General features: G+C 46.0%; 1 protein-coding gene across 7 annotated transcripts in view; it reads right to left on the bottom strand.

Annotated features, from left to right (window-relative positions):
• Positions 1-19,752, bottom strand: part of arhgap24 (Rho GTPase activating protein 24) — a 730,398-nt gene that overhangs the window by 67,574 nt on the left and 643,072 nt on the right. For all 7 annotated transcript variants that reach the window (XM_085963615.1, XM_085963657.1, XM_085963627.1 and 4 more), the window contains one exon: positions 19,398-19,605. In XM_085963615.1, coding sequence (XP_085819741.1) covers positions 19,398-19,605 — 208 coding nt within the window. The remainder of the gene's footprint in view (positions 1-19,397; positions 19,606-19,752) is intronic.

The raw sequence follows: 19,752 nt of genomic DNA, 5'->3' as shown, positions 1-19,752 counted from the left end.
AGCTTGAGAGAATGGCTGAGGAGGGGGATGGAAATGGTGACTAGATACGGAGTGGGAACCAAAGACAATGGTTTCAGTCTTCCCAATGTTTACCTGGAGGAAACTGTGCCTCATTCATGACTGGATATCGGGCAAGCTGTCTGACAGCACAGGGGCGGTAGAGGGGTCGAGGGAGTGGTGGAGAGGTAGAGTTGTGAGTTGTCAGCGTACATGTGGAATCTTCCCTGATGTCAAGCCAGCCCACAGATAGGTCCTGGGGACAGGGTGGTGGGAGTTGGGGGCAGCCTGGGCCTGTAGCATCCAGCAGTGTTTTTGTGGAGCTAGGAATCCTGGCTCCACAGAAACAAAAAGTATAAAAAGGTTACTTACGTTTTCGTGGGCCGCCTCCAGTGCTCCTTTAAGGTCCGCTGGTTTGGCCGCTGTGGACTCGTGGTGCATGGTGCATGTTCTACCCAGTTGATTATGAATTTGGAGAGGGATCCTAAAACAGGTGTTAGGACTTTGATTTGAATATTCAATGTGCCTAAAGCATATTTCAGGAGGTCGCCCTGCACACGTAGAAGTTGCCAGCTTTCAATTTGGCAGCTGCCACATTTAAAAGGAAGATCGGGCACATGTTTCTGATTTTGGTACATTGGTAAACAGAAGACATTTTCCCCATATGTTGCTAATGTTCTTCATTTTTAGTCAGAATATAGAATAGACTGTGCCTCTTGCCTTTATGTTTGTGGCCTTGATCTACAGTGTGAAAAAGATTAACACAACCAAAAATATGACTGGCTTCTTTTATCAACCAACAGTTCATCAAACTCAAGAAGAGAAAACGGGCGCACTTTTAATCTAACTCGCCCAACGGGAAACTGACAGGATCGGGTGAAACGCTGGTTTTACACCCCGGCCGATTTTACTCTCCATTGGCCTGGTTAGGTTAAAATTACCCCCAACAATTTAGACAATGCTTTTCTGTCCTTCTGTTATAATGATAGACTTTGAGGAAGAGCATTACTGTGGATTTGTTGGCAAAGGAGAGACACTGGTTGTGTATGTTCAAGGTTGAATACTATGTGGCCAGCATCACAGTTTGGAAGCTGTCAACACCTAACTGTGCAGACCTGATAGTGTCCTTTGTCAATATGATTGTGCTATTCTGCTTCAGCTATAGAAAAAACATAGCTGTGAAGCTGCTGAGCTGGGAACTCACCGCTCACTGCCGAACACATTATTAAATGTCACATTATGCAAGATAGCAAAACTGTGACTGGCATTAACAGTGTCGGAATAGCAAACAGGTGGATTGTTCCAATAGGACCTGAATAAAAAATTCACCTCCTCCCTTTGTTCTGATTATTCTAGAGTTAAGCTTTATGCAATCTCAACAGCAAGTTTTCTATTATCTGTACTTCCCTTTTTTACTTTAAATTTTCTCCCCATCTCACCTTTCCAGCTACACAAGCATCAGAAGCCTCTAGTACTTCATCCAAGTGACCATTCTTCATGTATGAGCATAGAGAGTGACTGTCAGCAGGCTATTTGACCACTCGAAAGGGGAAGCAATTCTTCTGAACCTGACCCTCTTCTCACCTGATATTCACACTTAGTCAGTCACTTCCCTGCAGGGATCACTGACTAGCTATCAGGAGCAGGAACCTTGCCTAATTTTCCCTATCCCTAACCCAGGAACACTGGAGTCAATGTTGATTGAAGTGTTTACATTTTCAAAAAAGTTGTGCACATCGATGACAATATTCTGTTCTTCATAGCAATTAGTGTGGAAAATACAACAAGAAGAAACATTACATGGAAAATAATTATGAATATTTATCACTCAGATCCTCTGTCCAATGCGGACTGATAGTTGTCAAGGACAATGACTGCCATGTTGTTACAATGTCTGCTGGGTGGATGTTTACACACGGTGGTGCCGGCAGCAGAATGGAAACTCAACTCCATTGGCCTCACTTGGAAAATAAGAGTGTCCTTCAGTAAATGTATGATAAATGTATAACTGGAAGCCAAGTTATGGTTTTCCTGGTAGTAAAATGATTGTTCATCAACTTCTTTACGCAACATATAGTAATTACTTTTATTAAAGTAAAATACAAACAAAAATCAATACTGCGAGCATATGCAGCGTTGTACCTATAAAAGAAAGAAATTCTATTTATAAAGCCCCTTTCATGTCTCAGGATGTCCAAAAGCACTCACAGTTAATGAAGTACTTTTGAAATATAGTCACTTTTGTAATGTGCACACAGCAAGGTCACATAAACAGCAGTGAGATAAATGATCTGGTAATCTGTTGTAGTAGGTATAAATGGTGGCCTGGACACTGGTAGAATTCTCCTGCTCATCTTCTAATAGTGCCATATAATGCTCTAAATCCACCTGAGAAGGCAGATGGGGTCTCAGTCTATGTTCCCTATAATTTTTTTTGGCCCTGCGCAGCTCCTTTAAGGGGCTGAGTGGGCCATTCAAAATACCGCACATGTGTGGTTTTTACATTGAAATGCTGGAAAGCCGGCTGCGCGGGTTCCCTGGAGCATAAGAACATAAGAAATAGGAGCTGGAGTAGGCCATTTGACCCTTTGAGCCTGCTCCACCATTCAATAAGATCATGGCTGATCTTCTACCTCATCTCCACTTTCCTGCACTATCCCCATATCCCTTAATATTCAAAAATCTATCGATCTCTGTCTTGAATATACTCAACGACTGAGCCCCCACAGCCCTCTGGGGTAGAGAATTCCAAAGATTCACCACCCTCTGAGTGAAGAAATTTCTCCTCATCTCAGTCCTAAATGGCCGACCCCTTATTCTGAGACTGTGACCCCTGGTTCTAGACTCCCCAGCCAGGGGAAACATCCTCCCTGCATCGACCCTGTCAAGTCCTGTAAGAATTGTGTATGTTTCAATGAGATCACCTCTCATTCTTCTAAATTCGAGAGAATATAGGCCTAGTCTACTCAATCTCTCCTCAGAGGACAATCCCCCCATCCCAGGAACCAGTCTGGTGAACCTTCATTGCACTCTATCTATGGCAAGTATAGTTTTCCTTAGGAAAGGAGACCAAAACTGTACACAATACATAGAACATAGAAAAATAGGAGCAGGAGTAGGCCATTTGGCCCTTCGAGCCTGCTCCGACATTCAATATGATCATGGCTGATCCTCTATCTCAATACCATATTCCTGCACTCTCCCCATACCCCTTGATGCCTTTTGTGTCTATAAATCTATCGATCTCCTTCTTAAATATATTCAGTGACTTGGCCTCCAAAGCCTTCTGTGGTAGAGAATTCCACAGGTTCACCACCCTCCAGGTGTGGTCTCGCCAGGGCCCGATATAATTGCAGTAAGATGTCTTTATACTCAAATCCTCTTGTAATAAAGGCCAACATACCATTTGCTTTCCTAATTGCTTGCTGTACCTGCATGTTAACTTTCAATGATTCGTGTACAAGGACACCCAGGTCCCTCTGAACACCAACATTTCCCAATCTCTCATCATTTAAAAAATACTCTGCTTTTCTATTTTTCTTACCAAAGTGGATAACTTCACATTTCTCCACATTATATTACATTTGCCATGTTCTTGCCCATTCACTGAGCCTGTCTATATCCCCTTGAAGCCTCCTTGCATCCTCCTCACGACTTACATTCCCACCCAGCTTTGTATCATCAGCAAACTTGGATAGATTACATTTGGTCCCCTCATCCAAATCATTGATGTAGATTGTGAATAGCCGAGGCCCAAGCACTGATCTTGCGGTACCCTACTAGTTACAGCCTGCCAACCCGAAAATGACCCATTTATTCCTACACTCTGTTTTCTGTCTGTTAACCAATCCTCAATCCATGCCCCCAATCCCATGAGCCCTAATTATGTTTAAAAACCTCTTGTATGGCACCTTATCGAATGCCTTCTGAAAATCCAAATACACCACATCCACTGGTTCCCCCTTAGCTATTCTGCTAGTTACAACCTCAAAAAACTCTAACAGATTTGTCAAACACGATTTCCCTTTCATAAATCCGTGTTGACTCTGCCCAATCCTATCATTATTTTCTAAGGGGGCAAAATTGGGTCGTGCCCCCTTTGGGGTGCTAACTTTGCTGGGTCGCTACTTTTAAGAGGAGTACCGGGCTTACGGAGCGCAGCTGGCACCCCGCGGCGGGGCTTCACAGGAGGCTGGGGATGGCAACGGGGCAGGTGCTGGCAGGCGGCCAGCAACAAAAATGGCCGCCCGGCACCTCCCCTTTAATTTGCGCCGCCCTGGCCGCAGGTAGGCCCCCCTGACCCTGTCGGTCATAGCGTCCGGCGGTAAGTCAGGGGGCGCTATTGAAGATCGCGGCTGGGGCGCTGCACATGGCGATGATGGTTATCGCTGGAGGCACCACTCCACAGGCGCTAATGGTTACCGCCGCCGCTAACCTCCCACTGAATTTCGCAGGAGGCGTTAACAGCGCCGTGTCCAGGCGCTAGTTGCTTTGCGCCCCGTTAGTGCTAATGGAGGCGCAAGTAAACCAAATTTTTCCCCCTAAGTGCCTTAATAAACGATTCTAGCATTTTCCCTACTACTGGTTTCAGGCTAACTGGTCTGTAGTTCCCCATTTTCTCTCTCCTTCCTTTCTTAAATAGTGGGGTTACATTTGCTACCTTCCAATTCGCGGGAACCGTTCTAGAATCTATGGAATTTTGGAAAATGTCAACCAATGCATCCACTATCTCTATAGCCACCTCTTTCAAAACCCTAGGATGCAGGCCATCAGGTCCAGGAGATTTATCGGCTTTCAGTCCCATTGATTTTACCAGTACTATTTTTTTTACTAATATTAATTTCTTTCAGTTTCTCATTCTCACTACAGCCTTGGTTCTCCCCTATTTCCAGGAAGATTTTTGCGTATTCTTCCGTGAAGACAGACACAAAGGGCTGGATTTTGTCATTGGGGGTGGGTTGGGGTCAGGTCAGGTGGTCGGTGGGACCGCCTCCGATGCGAGGCGGGACAATTGAGCAATTTTGCCCTAATTGGGCACCTGATTTCCAGCGTGTGGGAACCCCTGACCCAATGAGTCTTTTGGTCCTGAAACTCGCCTTTGATGCCGTCATCTATGCAGCTGCATTTAAGGCCTGCAAGCAGCCTTGGTTCATTTCCTGCCTTACAAATTTTTGATTAGACTTCTGAGGGATTAGGGCTCCAACCATGGCAAGCTCCAGAACAAAGTGTGCACCCCGTTTTGATGAGGACTCCCTCCAAGCTCTGGTGGAGGGAGCAAGAGCTAAGTGCTGTTTCCTTCTTCTGGGAGGAAAAAACCTCCCCAACAGACCAAAGCTGTGTGGCTGAAAGTGGCAAAGCAGGTGAATGCCATCTCGATGAGCCGCAGAACCTGGCTGCAGTGCAGAAAGAAGTTTCATGACCTTCTCCGCACAGAAAAAGTGAGTATTCCATCACCATGACCCTCAATCTGATCCCCATCGCGTTTCATCACCAGCACTCTGCTTTGTCAACCTCCTCCTCCACACCCCAGTTGACCCTTACATCCCTGCACCCTTAACCATTCCCTCTCTGTATGTTAACATTCACTTAACTATTCGACTATGCAGTCCTCACACTCCCTATCACTGTGATGCTATGACAACAACTTGCAACACACAGGGAGGGCCCTTGGTCTTGGGACCTCACTCCATCTTTGTGTCCTTCTAAGCATCTATGCTATGGATTCTCTACACTCACTCCTTCATTCTCACTCAAACTCCACTTGTGTCCTTCATTGCAGGAAAAGAGAGCTCACAATAAGAGGCAAAGGGCAAAGACAGGAGGAAGGCCGTCCTCAATAGCCCAGCTCACCAGTGCAGAGGAGGCGGTCCTGGAGATTGTGGGAGTCGAGGAGGATGCGCAAGTGGGGGATGGACAGTCGGGCGCATCAGAGCAAGATGGTGACAGAATAGTTTTTCATCTCTCTCACTGACATTGCATGAGTGCCTGATCTTGATTCTAATGCTGTAACAGATTGACTTATGATAATCTGCACACTTCAATGTGCATGCAACGTTTATCTCACATGCCTAACTCTTTCCTTTACTCCCCCACAGAACCATCGACAGCCCCCCTCCCCACTGTCCAGGAGGAACAGCCTGAGCCACCAGACTCCCCAGAGGAAGCTGCAACCTCTGAGGGTGCAGCGTCAGCAAAATTAAGCACACCCAGCACCAGCGCAGACACTCACACCTCGGTGGGACCTTCACAAGATAGAGTAGAGTTGTCACCTGGTGTATCACAGCTCACAAGTGAGCATCAGCAGATGGTGGAGACAGGGACAGCAGTGGAGAGTCCTCGTCGGAGGGCGCAGGACTCTGCCAGCTCGGCTCAGCTGTATGTCAACCCTGTGCCTCCGGGTCCATCCAGAAGGAGAGCAGTGCTGGAACTCCAAGAACAGGTGCAGGAGTCTCTGGCAGGTTTTGTCTCCAGGGTCGCTGCGAGTGTGGAGCGAATGGAGGAGTCCATCGCAAACATGAGCAGAGCCTTTGTGGAGTCATTGGCACATGAACGCAGCACCACGGAAAGGATGGCTACCATAGAGCAGAGGATGGCTATGGCCATGGAGGCATTAAGTCGCCAGGGTCTTGAAAACATGGTCATTGTTCAGAATAGACTGACATCTCGAGGAGCGATGGTCAGCTATTGAGCAGAGAAACCAGACCTTCATGGAAGTCCTCTGGAGTAGGACGTCCAGTGCAGAAACAGGTCCACATGGCCCCCCCTGAAGTGCAGCAAGGTGCTGTCAAGCCACCTGCTAGCTCTGAAGTGGGGCTGACCCATGAGAGGGATGTTGGTGGCAGACAACAAGGAAGTGGGGGCTCCTCTCCAAGCGCTCACACGACCATGCCACTGCAGAGCCCTTGGTCAGAGCCCCACCAGAGTCCTCACCCAACTGAGATCGGCGTCTCAGCCCCTGCACAGCCGCAGGAGCAGCAGACTGGGCTCGCAACCCCAGAGGACACCCGCCAAAGGTTGTGAAGGCAGGAACAGCAAGAAAGTGAGAAAGGGGCCTCCATATCTGCTGAAGTCACAGGGGAAGCACCACATAGGAGCACGTGTAAGAGGAAGATAAATCACAAGTAGTCACAAGGGTAGTCACTTGGGTGTTCTGTTGTGTTTATTTTTGAAAAGCCATCCGTGCATTTATGTGATAAAGTAACTTGATGGCAAACTGTTGAAGTTGTGGGCTGTGTCATTTCGCAAATGGGACTTCCACATTGAGGGCTCAGGGCGACTTGGAATTGTCAGTATGGTGGTCAGAGTGATAGGAAGCCACAGGTTCTTGTCCATTGTCGATGGTGTGGTAAGAAGGTGCGAGGCAAATGTGTTTGATTGGGCAGGCTAAGCAAATCTGGCCAAGATGAGTGCATCGCTTGTATCCCGGGCAGGAATGTGCTCGCATCCTGCAGCCACTGGTTGATGCGCCTCCGCAAGCTGTTCATTGTCGCTCTCCTCCTCCTCATCTTCATCCTCACCTGAGGAAGCTATGCGATGAGCCACTTGTACCTCAGGCAGCTGCAAGCTACGATGCTGTGTCATGTTGTGAAGTGCACAGCAGACCACGACGATTCTGGAGACCCTGGCTGCTGAGTACTGCAGGGCTCAGATCTATCAAGGCATTTGAATCGCATCTTCAGCAAGCTGATAGTTTGCTCGATGATGGATCTGGTGGAAATGTGGCTGGAGTTGTAGTGTTCCTCAGCTTCGTTGGATGGCCTCCTCAATGGCGTCATTAGCCACGTCTTCAGGGGATAGCCCTTGTCTCCAAGTAGTCATCCGCAAAGTTGGTCCGGCGGACTGAAGAGCGGAGGAACACTAGACTGCCACAGGATGAAGGAGTGATGGCAACTGCCAGGGTACTTGGTGCAAACATGCAAAATTTCCTTATTGTGTTTACACACCAGCTGCACGTTGAGGGAGTGGAAGCCCTTGTGGTTGACAAAAATAACTGGATTGTGATAGGGTGCCTTAAGGGCCACATGTGTGCAGTCAACGACGCCCTGCACCTTTGGAAAGCCTGCCAGATTAGCAAATCCAACCGCATGCGCTGTTACACTTGCTTGATCCTTGGAGAAATTGATGTAATTGTGCGCGTTGACAAAGAGGGCATCAGTTACCTGTGTGATGCAAGTGTATGCGGCCACCTGGGAAATGCTGCTGATGTCTGCTGTTAGAGTCATAGAGTTATACAGCACAGAAAGAGGCCCTTTGGCCCATCGTGCCCGCGCCAGCCATCAAGCCCTATCTATACTAATCCCATTTTCCAGCACTTGGTCCGTAGCCTTGTATGCTATGGTGTTTCAACTGCTCATCTAAATGCTTCTTGAATGTTGTGAGGGTTCCTGCCTCTACCACCCCTTCAGGCAGTGAGTTCCAGATTCCAACCACCCTCTGGGTGAAAGAGTTTTTCCTCAAATCCCCTCTAACCCTCCTGCCCCTTACCTTGAAAGTATGCCCCCTGGTTATTGACCCCTCTACTAAGGGGAAAAGTTCCTTTCTATCTACCCTATCTATGCCCCTCATAATTTTGTACACCTCAATCTGGTCCCCCCTCAGCCTTCTCTGCTCTAAGGAAAACAACTCCAGCCTGTCCAGTCTCGCTTCATAGTTGAAGCGCTCCAGCCCAGGTAACATCCTGGTGAATCTCCTCTGCACCCTCTCCAATGCAATCACATCCTTCCTATAGTGTGGCGACCAGAACTGCACACACTATTCCAGCTGTGGCCTAACTAGCGTTTTGTACAGCTCCATCATAACCTCCCTGCTCTTGCCTTCATTAGCCGAGGTATAGAATATAAGTATCCCATATGCCTTTTTAACCACCTTATCTACCTGTCCTGCTGCTTTCAGGGATCTATGTACATGCACAACAAGGTCCCTATGATCCTCTGTCCTTCCTAGGATCCTACCATTCATTGTGTATTCCCTTGCCTTGTTAGTCCGCCCAAAATGCATCACCTCACACTTTTCAGGGTTAAATTCCATTTGCCACTGTTCTGCTCATCTGACCAACCCGTCTATATCGTCCTGTAGCCTGAGGCTTCCCTCCTCGCTATTAACCATTCCACCAATTTTCGTATCATCTGCGAACTTACTGATCATACCTCCTACATTCATATCTAAATCATTAATGTACACTACAAACAGCAAAGGACCCAACACCGATCCCTGTGGTACACCACTGGACATAGGCTTCTTGTCACAAAAACAACCTTCGACCATCACCCTCTGCCTTCTGCCACTAAGCCAATTTTGGATCCAATGTGCCAAATTGCCCTAGAGCCCATGGGCTCTTACCTTCTTGACCAATCTCCCATGTGGGACTTTGTCTTACTGAAGTCCATGTAGACTACATCAACTGCACTACCCTCATCCACACACCTAGTCACCCTCTTGAAAAATTCAATCAAATTAGTTAGACATGATCTCCCCCTGACAAAGCCATGCTGACTATCCTTGATTAATCCATGCCTCTCCAAGTGGAGACTAATTCTGTCCCTCAGAATGTTTTCCAATAATTTCCCTACCACTGATGTTAGGCTCACTGGTCTGTAATTCCCTGGTTTATCCCTACTACCCTTCTTGAATAATGGTACTACGTTAGCTGTCCTCCAGTACCTCCCTGTTGATCCCTGGAATGAACCTGAAGCAAAAAAGTTGAGTGTGGTGGTGACTTTGACGGCCACTGGTAAGGGGTGTCCATCCACTCCTCTGGGCTCCAGGTCTTGCTGCAGCATTGCGCAGATGTCACCCACTACTTCTCGCGAAAGTCTGAGCCTCCTTTGGCACTGCTGCTCAGTCATGTTGAGGTAGCTCATCCTCTGTCTGTAAACCCTGTTTTGGGGGTATCTCCTGCAGCGACGTGCTTCCATGTGCTGGCGCCTTCTGGCCTGTGCAGCTTCAGGTGGGTGAGCAGCAGGTTGGCGCTCCTGTTGTTGGTCCTGCTGTTGTTCCGGGTTCTGCTGCTGCCGTTGCTGGTCTTCTTCCGAATCTGATGTCCAGGAGGAAAGGAAATAAATGGTTCCCATGCTGCAGGTATATACCTCAGTTGAGGAAGCGCTCAGTCAAGGTGGGGAGAGGGGTTTCCCAGGAGGTCACACTGGAGATAGATCTCAGCTTCAAAACTTCCACAATGAGTAGGCCTGCTAAAAGTTTTCCCAGACCTGAGAAATCAAAGTTCTGCCACCTGCAAATGATCATTGTTGAAAACTCCTTTTTAATGGTAGAGCTGCAGCTGTTAGTAAGCAATCCACTTGTGAGCCCGCCAGGATTAACTGCCATGTTCCAGAGGAGATGTGCAGCACGGGGGAAATGTGTTAAGCTTAGAAAGGCCTCTCAAAATGGCATTATAGAGGCACTTAAGTGCTTGTTAAGGGCCTTAAGGACCTATCTTGCCTCTTGGAGGCGGGATCGAAACAAAGTCTGAAAGCCCGCTTTTGGGAAAATTGCTCAGAGGTGGGCTGGAGGCGGGATCAGAGCCGCCCGCCGTTTTTTTGCAACTTTCCCACCTCACACGCCTCCAAACACGCCTCCTCGGGCCTGGCAAAATCCAGCCCAGAGTATTTGTTTAATTTCTCTGCCATTTCCTTATTCCCCATTATAATTTCTCCTGTCTCAGCCTGTAAGGGACCCACATTTACTTTCGCTAATCTTTTCTTTTTTACATACCTATAGAAGCTTTTACAATCTGTTTTTATGTCTCTCGCTAGTGGGCAGCCAAGCGGTGCGCACCTTACAGGGAACACTGGTCTCAGCTTAATATCATACCTGAAAGACAACACCTCTGACAATGCAGCACTCCCTCAGTATGTCACTGAAGTCTTAAGTCTCCGGAATGGAGCTTGAACTCATGATTTACTCACAGAGGCAAGAATACTACCACCACTGAGCTAAGGTTAACACTTGGCATGAGCGTGTTAAAAATATTGATAAATGTGGGAATTTCTGAGCTCATTTCTACTGTTGTGTTTTCATCTCTCTCTATGATCTCATGTGATTACACAATTATGCTAGATGCCTCTTTTAAATTGGCAAAAATCACTTAACAGTTATATAATCTCAACAGTGGGGGCACTGGAGAGTTACAAGAGGCAGTTAGAAATGCGAATTAGAAGAGGCAACATTGCGACCATTAGAAGCGGTGGCTCATTTATTTGCAACTGATGCACACACGTAATGAGTCACATGATACTACAATTATAGCCAACTTTCATTCTTTGATTGGATTAATGATGTTGTAAATGTCTCTCTTGCTGTGTGTAGACTGCCTTTTTGGAACCAAGTTGGGTTGAAATTGGATCAGACTCAGTGTTTAGAATTGTGTGGTTCGTTTAATTTGAGAGTTGGTCAAATTATAGTAAGAACTTTGTAACACTGATATAACAGATAATTGTGTGAACTGCCTTAGGCTTTGCAAATCATGATCGAACAGCACATTTATGTGTTTATGCCCTGACATCAAACATGCATGCATCAAAGTGACATTGGCACCTACATTCAATATCGTTACGCCGGATTTAAAATCATAAAACAGGTACAATAACCAATTTAGTAGGGCAGAGGCACATGCTCAATCGGTATGGGCATTTGGGACACTGCTAAGTTGGTCGGGGCCTATTTTTAGGCAGACCTGGTGGCCGCCAGAAATGAGTGCAGGCCTCATTTCAACATTGAAAGGAAGCTCCTGCACTCCTTTCAGACTGAACTCCCCAACTCATTAAGACTAGTCAGCTCTGACTAATATTTCTGGTTCTTGAGCTGCCTAACCAACGGTTCTTAAAGGGACTGCTGCAGGCTGATCAAAAAAAGGCTTCAAAACTTGGTAATTTTGTTTTTTTGTGGAGTCGGAAGCAGCAGGAGTGCTCCACCTGGATCTATAAAATAAGTGCAGGTTGCTACCGATGGCCTCACCTCTTTCTCACAGGCCTACCCTTGAGCCTTGGCGGCTGCCAAAATTAATAAGGCCCGGATAGGCGAGCTGTGTCGAGGCACCTGATTGGTGCCTGCAGCTCACCTGAATTATGGTAATGAGGCCCAAGGACAAATTTAGTTTGGTCCTCTCCGATCTGCCTCGCGACACCAGTATCGCACTCTGTTTGGGCCGCTAATGAATTTAGGCCCATTTGTCTCTCCTGGTAACGCATTTTCAATTGGAGATAATGTTCTGTGTTTACTTATGGAAGTAAATTGGAGTGGTTTGTTTTAGTCTCCTTCAGTACCAAGCACAGTACAGCCAGGCTGGCCCAAAGCAATCCAGACTACTGGTACATATCAGTCTGAAAACAGCATTATACAATGTCACATTGTAAAGATAAGGGCTGGGAAATTGGAACTGTTTGTGCCTGGAGTCATGGAGAGCCTGGGTGCAGCCGTGCACCTCTGTGCAGTGCTCGTCAGTACCTTCCTCATTTCAGACACCCAAGAAATCCAATCTACCCAGGACCAAGAAGAGGGAGAGGAGTGTGAATAATAATAAGAAACACCGTCACTCCATTTCACATGCCCAGCCACCAGCTCCTCGAGTTTGTCCTGTAAGGCCATCTGCAGTGTACCCCACTGAAAGCCAGCAGCCTTCCACCAGCCATGCTGCAGCCAATTGAAGGAAGCGGGTCTGATGACGTCATTAGATAACTTGTCATCAGCCACTTTCCTTAAAGGGACCATGCGCAAATTGATTTTGACATTCGTGCTGTCAGTGTTCTACAGCATTGAGGTGCTGCAAACACTGATAATCACTGCACAGAGGGGCACGGCTGCACCCAGGCTCTCCCATGACACCCTCCATATGTTTATGGAGGGAGTCACAGCGTGTAGGGAGGTTCTCTTCCCTTCCAATGGGTGGAAGAGAACTCTCCAGAAGACCAATGCAGCCTGGTTGCACATTGCACAGGAAGACACAAGCAGGGATGTCGTCAGGAGGACCAGGCTGCAGTGGCGCAACTCTTTCAATGATCTCAGTAGATCACGAAACATTACTGCAAAGCCACATTTAACCTCACCCTGCTGTGCCACTCATCACATCCCCATCACTCTGCCTTCCCTACCCTACTCCTGCACATCCTTACTCACACCAACTTACCTTGCACCCCCACCCATCCCTCTCTATCTACATTATCACTTCCCCATCTCATTAGCCACCCCTCACACTCACCCTTATCCTAGTGCAATCATACCAACGAACAACATTGCTCCGGGTTTCGAAGCTTGAGCAGCAGCTGGCGTCACTGCGGTGCATCCACGAGGCTGAGAGCTATGTGGACAGCACGTTTCAGGAGGTGGTCACCCCGCAGCGTAAGAGTGTGCAGGCAGAGAGGGACTGGGTGACCATCAGGCAGACAAGGATAACCAGGCAGGTAGTGCAGGAGTCCCCTGAGTGCATCTCGCTCTTCAACCAGTATTCAGTACTGAATACTGGTGAGGGTGATGGTTCCTCTGGGGAATACAGCCAGAGCCAAGTCCATGGCACCACGGGTGGCTCAGCTATACTGGGGGGGAGGAGGAAGATTGGGAAGGCAATAGTGGTAGGGGATTCGATAGTTAGGGGAACAGATGGGCGTTTCTGCGGCCGCTGGCGTGATTCCAAGATGGTATGTTGCCTCCCTGGTGCCAGGGTCAAGGATGTCACTGAGCGGCTGCAGAACATTCTGAGGGGGGAGGGTGAACAGCCAAAGGTCGTGGTCCATATCCGTACCAACGACATAGGTAGAAAAAGGAATTAGGTCCTGCAGGCAGATTTTAGGGAGCTAGGAAAGAGATTAAAAAGCAGGACCTCAAAGATAGTAATCTCTGGATTACTCCCTGTGCCACGAGCTAGTGCATATAGAAATAGAAGGATAGAGCAGATGAATGCGTGGCTGAAGAGATGGTGAGGGAGGGCTTCAGATTCCTGGGGCATTGGGACCGGTTCGGGGGAGGTGGGGCCTGTACAGGCCGGACGGATTGCACCTCAACAGAGCTGGAACCAATGTCCTCACCGGGGCGGGGGATGGGGGGGGGTATGCGATGGTTTGCTAGTGCTGTTGGGGAGGGTTTAAACTAATTTGGCAGGGGGATGGGCACCAGGATGCAGCATTAGAATGGAGAAACAAAGTGCACAAAGGATTGGGAGAGACAGATAACACTAGAGTAAGAAATAGTACGGTATTAGGTGGGGTCAGACTAAGAGAGAATACAAGGAGGTCTAAGATAGGTTTACAGTGCACGTGTGTATACGCACGAAGCTTGGTAAATAAGATTGGTGAACTGCAGGCACAAATAGCCACATGGGAATATGATGTCGTGGCAATAACGAGACCTGGCTCAAAAAAGGGCTGGATTAGGTTTTAAATATTCCTGGATATAAGGTGCTCTGGAAAGATAGGGAAGGAAAGAAAGGAGGTGGGGTGGCAGTATTGGTTAAGGAGAATATTACTGTGCTGGAGAGAGAGGATGTCCTGGAGGGGTCAAGGACAGAAACTATTTGGTTAGAGTTAAGAAATAATAGCAGTGCCATTACACTACTAGGTGTATTCTATAGGCCACCAACTAGTGGGAAAGATATAGAGGAGCAAATTTGCAGAGAAATTACAGAGAGATGCAAGAACTATAGCGTAGTGATAATGGGGGACTCCAATTATCCTAATATAAACTGGGATAATAATAGTGTAAAGGGCAGAGAGGGGGAAGAATTTCTGAAGTGTGTTCAGGAGGACTTTCTTGATCAGTACGTTTCCGGCCCAATGATGAAGGAGGCATTGCTGGATCTGGTTCTGGGGAATGAGGTGGGTCAAGTGGAACAAGTGTCCGTAAGGGAACATTTAGGGAACAGTGATCATAGCATCATAAGGTTTAGATTAGCTTTGGAAAAGGACAGGGAGCAAAAAAACTTAATTGGAGGAAGGCAAATTTCAGTGGGTTGAGAATGGATCTGGCCCGGGTAAATTGGAATCAAAGATTGGCAGGCAAAACTGTAATCGAACAATGGGCTGTCTTTAAAGAGGAGATGGTTCGGGTACAGTCCCACGAGGGAGAACGATAGAGCAACTAAAGCCAGTGCTCCCTGGATGACGAAAGAAATAGAGAGTAAGATGAAGCAGAAAAAGGGCACGTATGACAGATGTCAGGTTGAGAATACAAGTGAGAATCAGGCTGAATATAGAAAGTTTAGAGGGGAAGTGAAAAAGAAAATAGGATGGGCAAAGAGAGAGTATAAGAATAGACTGGCAGCTAACATAAAAGGGAATCCAAAGGTCTTCTATAGGCATATAAATAATAAACGGGTAGTAAGAGGAGGGGTGGGACCGATTTAGGGAGCAAAAAGCAGACCTACACATGGAGGCAGAGGGCATGGCTGAGGTACTAAATGAGTACTTTGTATCTGTCATCACCAAGGAAGAAGATTCTGCCAAAGTCATAGTGAAAGAGGAGGTAGTGGAGATATTGGATGGAATAAAAATTGATAAAGAGGAGGTACTAGAAAGGCTGTCTGTACTTAAAGTTGATAAGTCACCAGGACCGGATGGGATGCATCCTAGGATGCTGAGGGAAGTAAAGGTGGAAATTGGGGAGATACTAGCCATAATCTTCCAATCCTCCTTGGATACAGGGGTGGTGCCAGAGGACTGGAGAATTGTAAATGTTACACCCTTGTTCAAAAAAAGGTATAAGGATAAACCCAGCAACTACATTCCAGTCAGTTTAACCTCGGTAGTGGGGAAGCTTTTGGAAACGATAATTAGGGACAAAGTTAACAGTTACTTAGACAAGTGTGGATTAATTAAGGAAAGCCAGTACGAATTTGTTAAAGGCAAATCATGTTTAACTAACTTGATCGAATTTTTTGATGAGGTAACAGAGAGGGTTGATGAGGGCAATGCGGTTGACGTGGTATATATGGACTTCCAAAAGGCATATGATAAAGTGCCACATAATAGGCTTACCTGCAAAGTTGAAGCCCATGGCATAAAAGGGACAGTGGCAGCAGGGATACGAAATTGGCTAAGTGACTGGAAACAGAGAGTAGTGGTGAACAGTTGTTTTTTGGATTGGAGGAAGGTATACAGTGGTGTTCCCCAGGAGTTGGTACTAGGACCACTGCTTTTCTTGAAATATATTAATGACTTGGACTTGGGTGTATAGGGCACAATTTCAAAATCTGCAGATGACACAAACTTTGGAGGTATAGTGAACAGTGAGGAGGATAATGATAGACTTCAAGAGGACATAGACAGGCTGGTGGAATGGGCAGACACGTGGCAGATAAAACTTAACACAGAAAATGCGAAGTGATACATTTTGGTAGGAAGAACCAGGAGAGGCAATATAAACTAAAGGGTACAATCCTAAAGAGGGTGCATGAACAGAGAGACCTGGGGGTTTATGTGCACAAATAATTGAAGGTGGCAGGGCAGGTTGAGAAAGTGGTTTAAAAAGCCTACAGGATACTGGGCTTCATAAATAGAGGTATTGAGTACAAAAGCAAGGAAGTTATGATGAACCTTTATAAAACACTGGTTCGGCCTCAACTGGAGTATTGCGTCCAATTCTGGGCACTGCAATTTAGGAAGGATGTGAAGGCCTTAGAGAGGGTGCAGAAAAGATTTATGAGAATGATTCCAGGGATGAGGGACTTCAGTTACGTGGATAGACTGGAGAAGCTGGGGTTGTTCTCCTTTGAGCAGAGAAGGTTGAAAGGAAATTTGATAGAGGTGTTCAAAATCATGAGGGGTCTAGACAGGGTAGATAGAGAGAAACTGTTCCCATTGGCAGAAGGGTTGAGAACCTGAGGACACAGATTTAAGGTGATTGGCAGAAGAACAAAAGGCGACATGAGAAAAAACTTTTTTACAGTGAGTGGTTAGGATCTGGAATGCACTGCCTGAGAGGGTGGTGGAGGCAGACTCAATCGTGGCTTTCAAAACGGAATTGGATAAGTACCAGAGGGGAAAAAAAATTGCAGGGCTACGGGGAAAGGGCGGGGGAGTGGGACTAGCTGAAGTACTCTTACAGAGAGCCGGCATGGGCTTGAGGGGCCGAATGGCCGCATTCTCTGCAGTAACCATTTTATGAATCGTGTTTGGTAAAGATTGTTGGTAGGTGAGTGATGTGGGCAGTGGGGGATGGTCGTGCATTGAGCAGTGTGTGAGGAAGTGGTGCAGTTGGTAGGAGACAGCTTTTAAAGATGCATTCACTGACCTTGACCACTCGGCTGAGGTTATGAAACCTCTTTGGGAACTGGAGCCAGGTCCTGGGCGGCGACACTGCTGGCAGTGACCGCCTTGGTGATCTGGTCCCACATCCTCCTCTCTGGAGGGCCTACTGGCCCACTGTGGGTAGACCACTCTTCCAATATTCACCCTCTGCACAAAGCTCGAGTGCTGCGTCTGAGACCCTGGCTGTGCTTTCCCTGGCCTGTTGAGCCATTTGTATTAGTGCTGAAGCACTTTTACAATTTTTGATATGCAGAAGGCAGCTCACGTTTAAGTGTTGCAGGCTAGCTTTATGTAAAGCTAGCCTCGCACGAACAGTGTGAACTGTGGCCCCCTGCTGAGTGCACAGCCTGTCAGCAGCGTGTTCAGCGCTAGGGTTAGTGCGCTGAAATCATTATCATTAGCAGGTAGCATGAAGTTGACGTGGTGCCTACGCTTTTTGAAAGGGCGCGGGCATATCACATCGCAGTGCCCGTGCCTGTTTTTTAGCGGTATTGAATTTTTAGGCCAAGAAGTGGTATTAGGTACATGTTATTCACAATGTACAATTATTCATGATCAAATAACAAATGTGTCATCATGTTGGTAGCCATGGTAATCCATTTTGCAGTTTGGGCTTGAAGTCAACTTGTTTTTTTTATTAATATTTCAATTAATTTTTGCTTATTTATTTCATCACAATATGATTTACTTAATTAATGTACAATTAATCACATTCAAGAAATGTTTTGATCGTAACTCTTTCCCCCCCCCCGCCCCCCCCAGTATCTTCCAGCTGAGTATATTACTAACTCACTTATGAAATTAGAAGCCATTTTCTGTCAGCATTATTGATTTTCTTCTTTATTGAATTGTTTATCTAGTTTGGCCAACCATCTTGTCCTAAGCTCCAACAATTTTTTCATCTATTGCCAAGCTCCCGTGTGTATTTGCACTGATTGCTTCTACGGATCCTCCCTCGTTTCCTTTCTCTTAACTGCCTTCCACATTTGATTAGACTGGTTTATATATCTTCAATCTGCTTCTGTGCCTCAAAGCTATTGTTCCAACTTTGCCAAGCTCGGACAATACAGCTTTCCTTACTTTTCCAAATCTGCGGTAACAATCATTTGGCCAAAGCCAGCACTAGAAATTACAGCCTTGATTCTGGGTTTGAGAACATAAGTATTGTAACTTCATATCGTTTTTATTCTGGAATCTGTGAGCAAATTCTTTGCAGTATTTAAATGCACGGTTAAAAAGTATTTTGCTGTTGGAGTAAGATGGTTTGTGAATGATTAACAATAAGATAATTAGATGGGTCAGAAGGGAACCTGCATTCTCAGATTGAATGGATTTCATCATATCCTGCCCGTGCATCAAATCAGTCTGAAGCCTTTTTCATGCTTCACTACATTAGATGTTTTAATGAGGTATGGAAATTAGCACAATACTTATAGGGGAGGGGATTGAATGCCTTACAAAATGGTTAAAAAAACAGCTCTGAGAGCATTCACATCTAGCCTAATGGAAAGTCAGCATCATCTTCTCATTTATAATCTCCTATACAATTACAACACAGGTTCAACACAATGTTTATGGGTTTAGAAAGGTTTCTCAAGTACTCATATATTTATTAGTCATTCAGCTTGCAACAAAAATGTTTAGGAAGATAATAATGTACAGTACTGGAAAAGACCACAGCAGCACATTAGGCCAATACCAGAGTTCAAAAAATATCATACGATATTTCTTATGTCCCTCAATCACTTCTTTTACCAAAACAAACTATCTAGCTTGAATAATATGCTTGTAACGAAAATGCTAATCCTAATTTAAACTGATAAATGTTTAATTTATGGAATGTAACTGTTGTATAATATTCAAAACAATGAAATGAAAAGTCCAATGTTTGATTCCAAGGTCTATATTGGTATCACATGTACTGATAAATAACAATACAAATTGGGGTCCAAGATTTTCTTAAACGTGTAATATGGTTACAGCTAAAAACACAGTTTCCACTATATCAAATATGTGTGGCAAAACTGAATCAATGGTATCCATTTGGAGTATAAGAAATAGTTTATAAAACTCATTCAACCAGACATTCAGAAATTATATATGTCTTTTTTAAAAATCGTTCCAAAACACTAAGTACCACATCTACAAACAGAATGTCACAATCCTTACCTGTCAAACAATGGCTTCTCACCGCAGTCGAAGGCCTCCTGTAACTCCTTCACTAGATTGGCCTGACCAGGTAGCCGGAATAGACCCTCTTCCTTCAGTCCTCTCTGGCGGATGAAGTCTGCACACTGCTCCACAAGCATTGGTGCTATGCGTGTCCCATACCTGCGCTCATACCGTACAGTGTCTTCAAGCCGTTGGCCAAAGATACCTGTTCAATCGCAAACAAAATGAGAACAGCTTACCCGATAGCAAATATTTCCAGTTGAAGTTTACACCTGACAAAACAGACGATATTTAGGAGAGAAATGATCGTGTTAGAAAATATAATCACAATTGTTAAACCACCAGTTAAATG

Source organism: Somniosus microcephalus, chromosome 2 (genome assembly GCF_052327205.1).
Source record: "Somniosus microcephalus isolate GS21.2 chromosome 2, FLI_Smic_1.0, whole genome shotgun sequence".
Classification (NCBI taxonomy): domain Eukaryota; kingdom Metazoa; phylum Chordata; class Chondrichthyes; order Squaliformes; family Somniosidae; genus Somniosus; species Somniosus microcephalus.
This window is presented reverse-complemented; position numbering and strand designations above follow the sequence as displayed.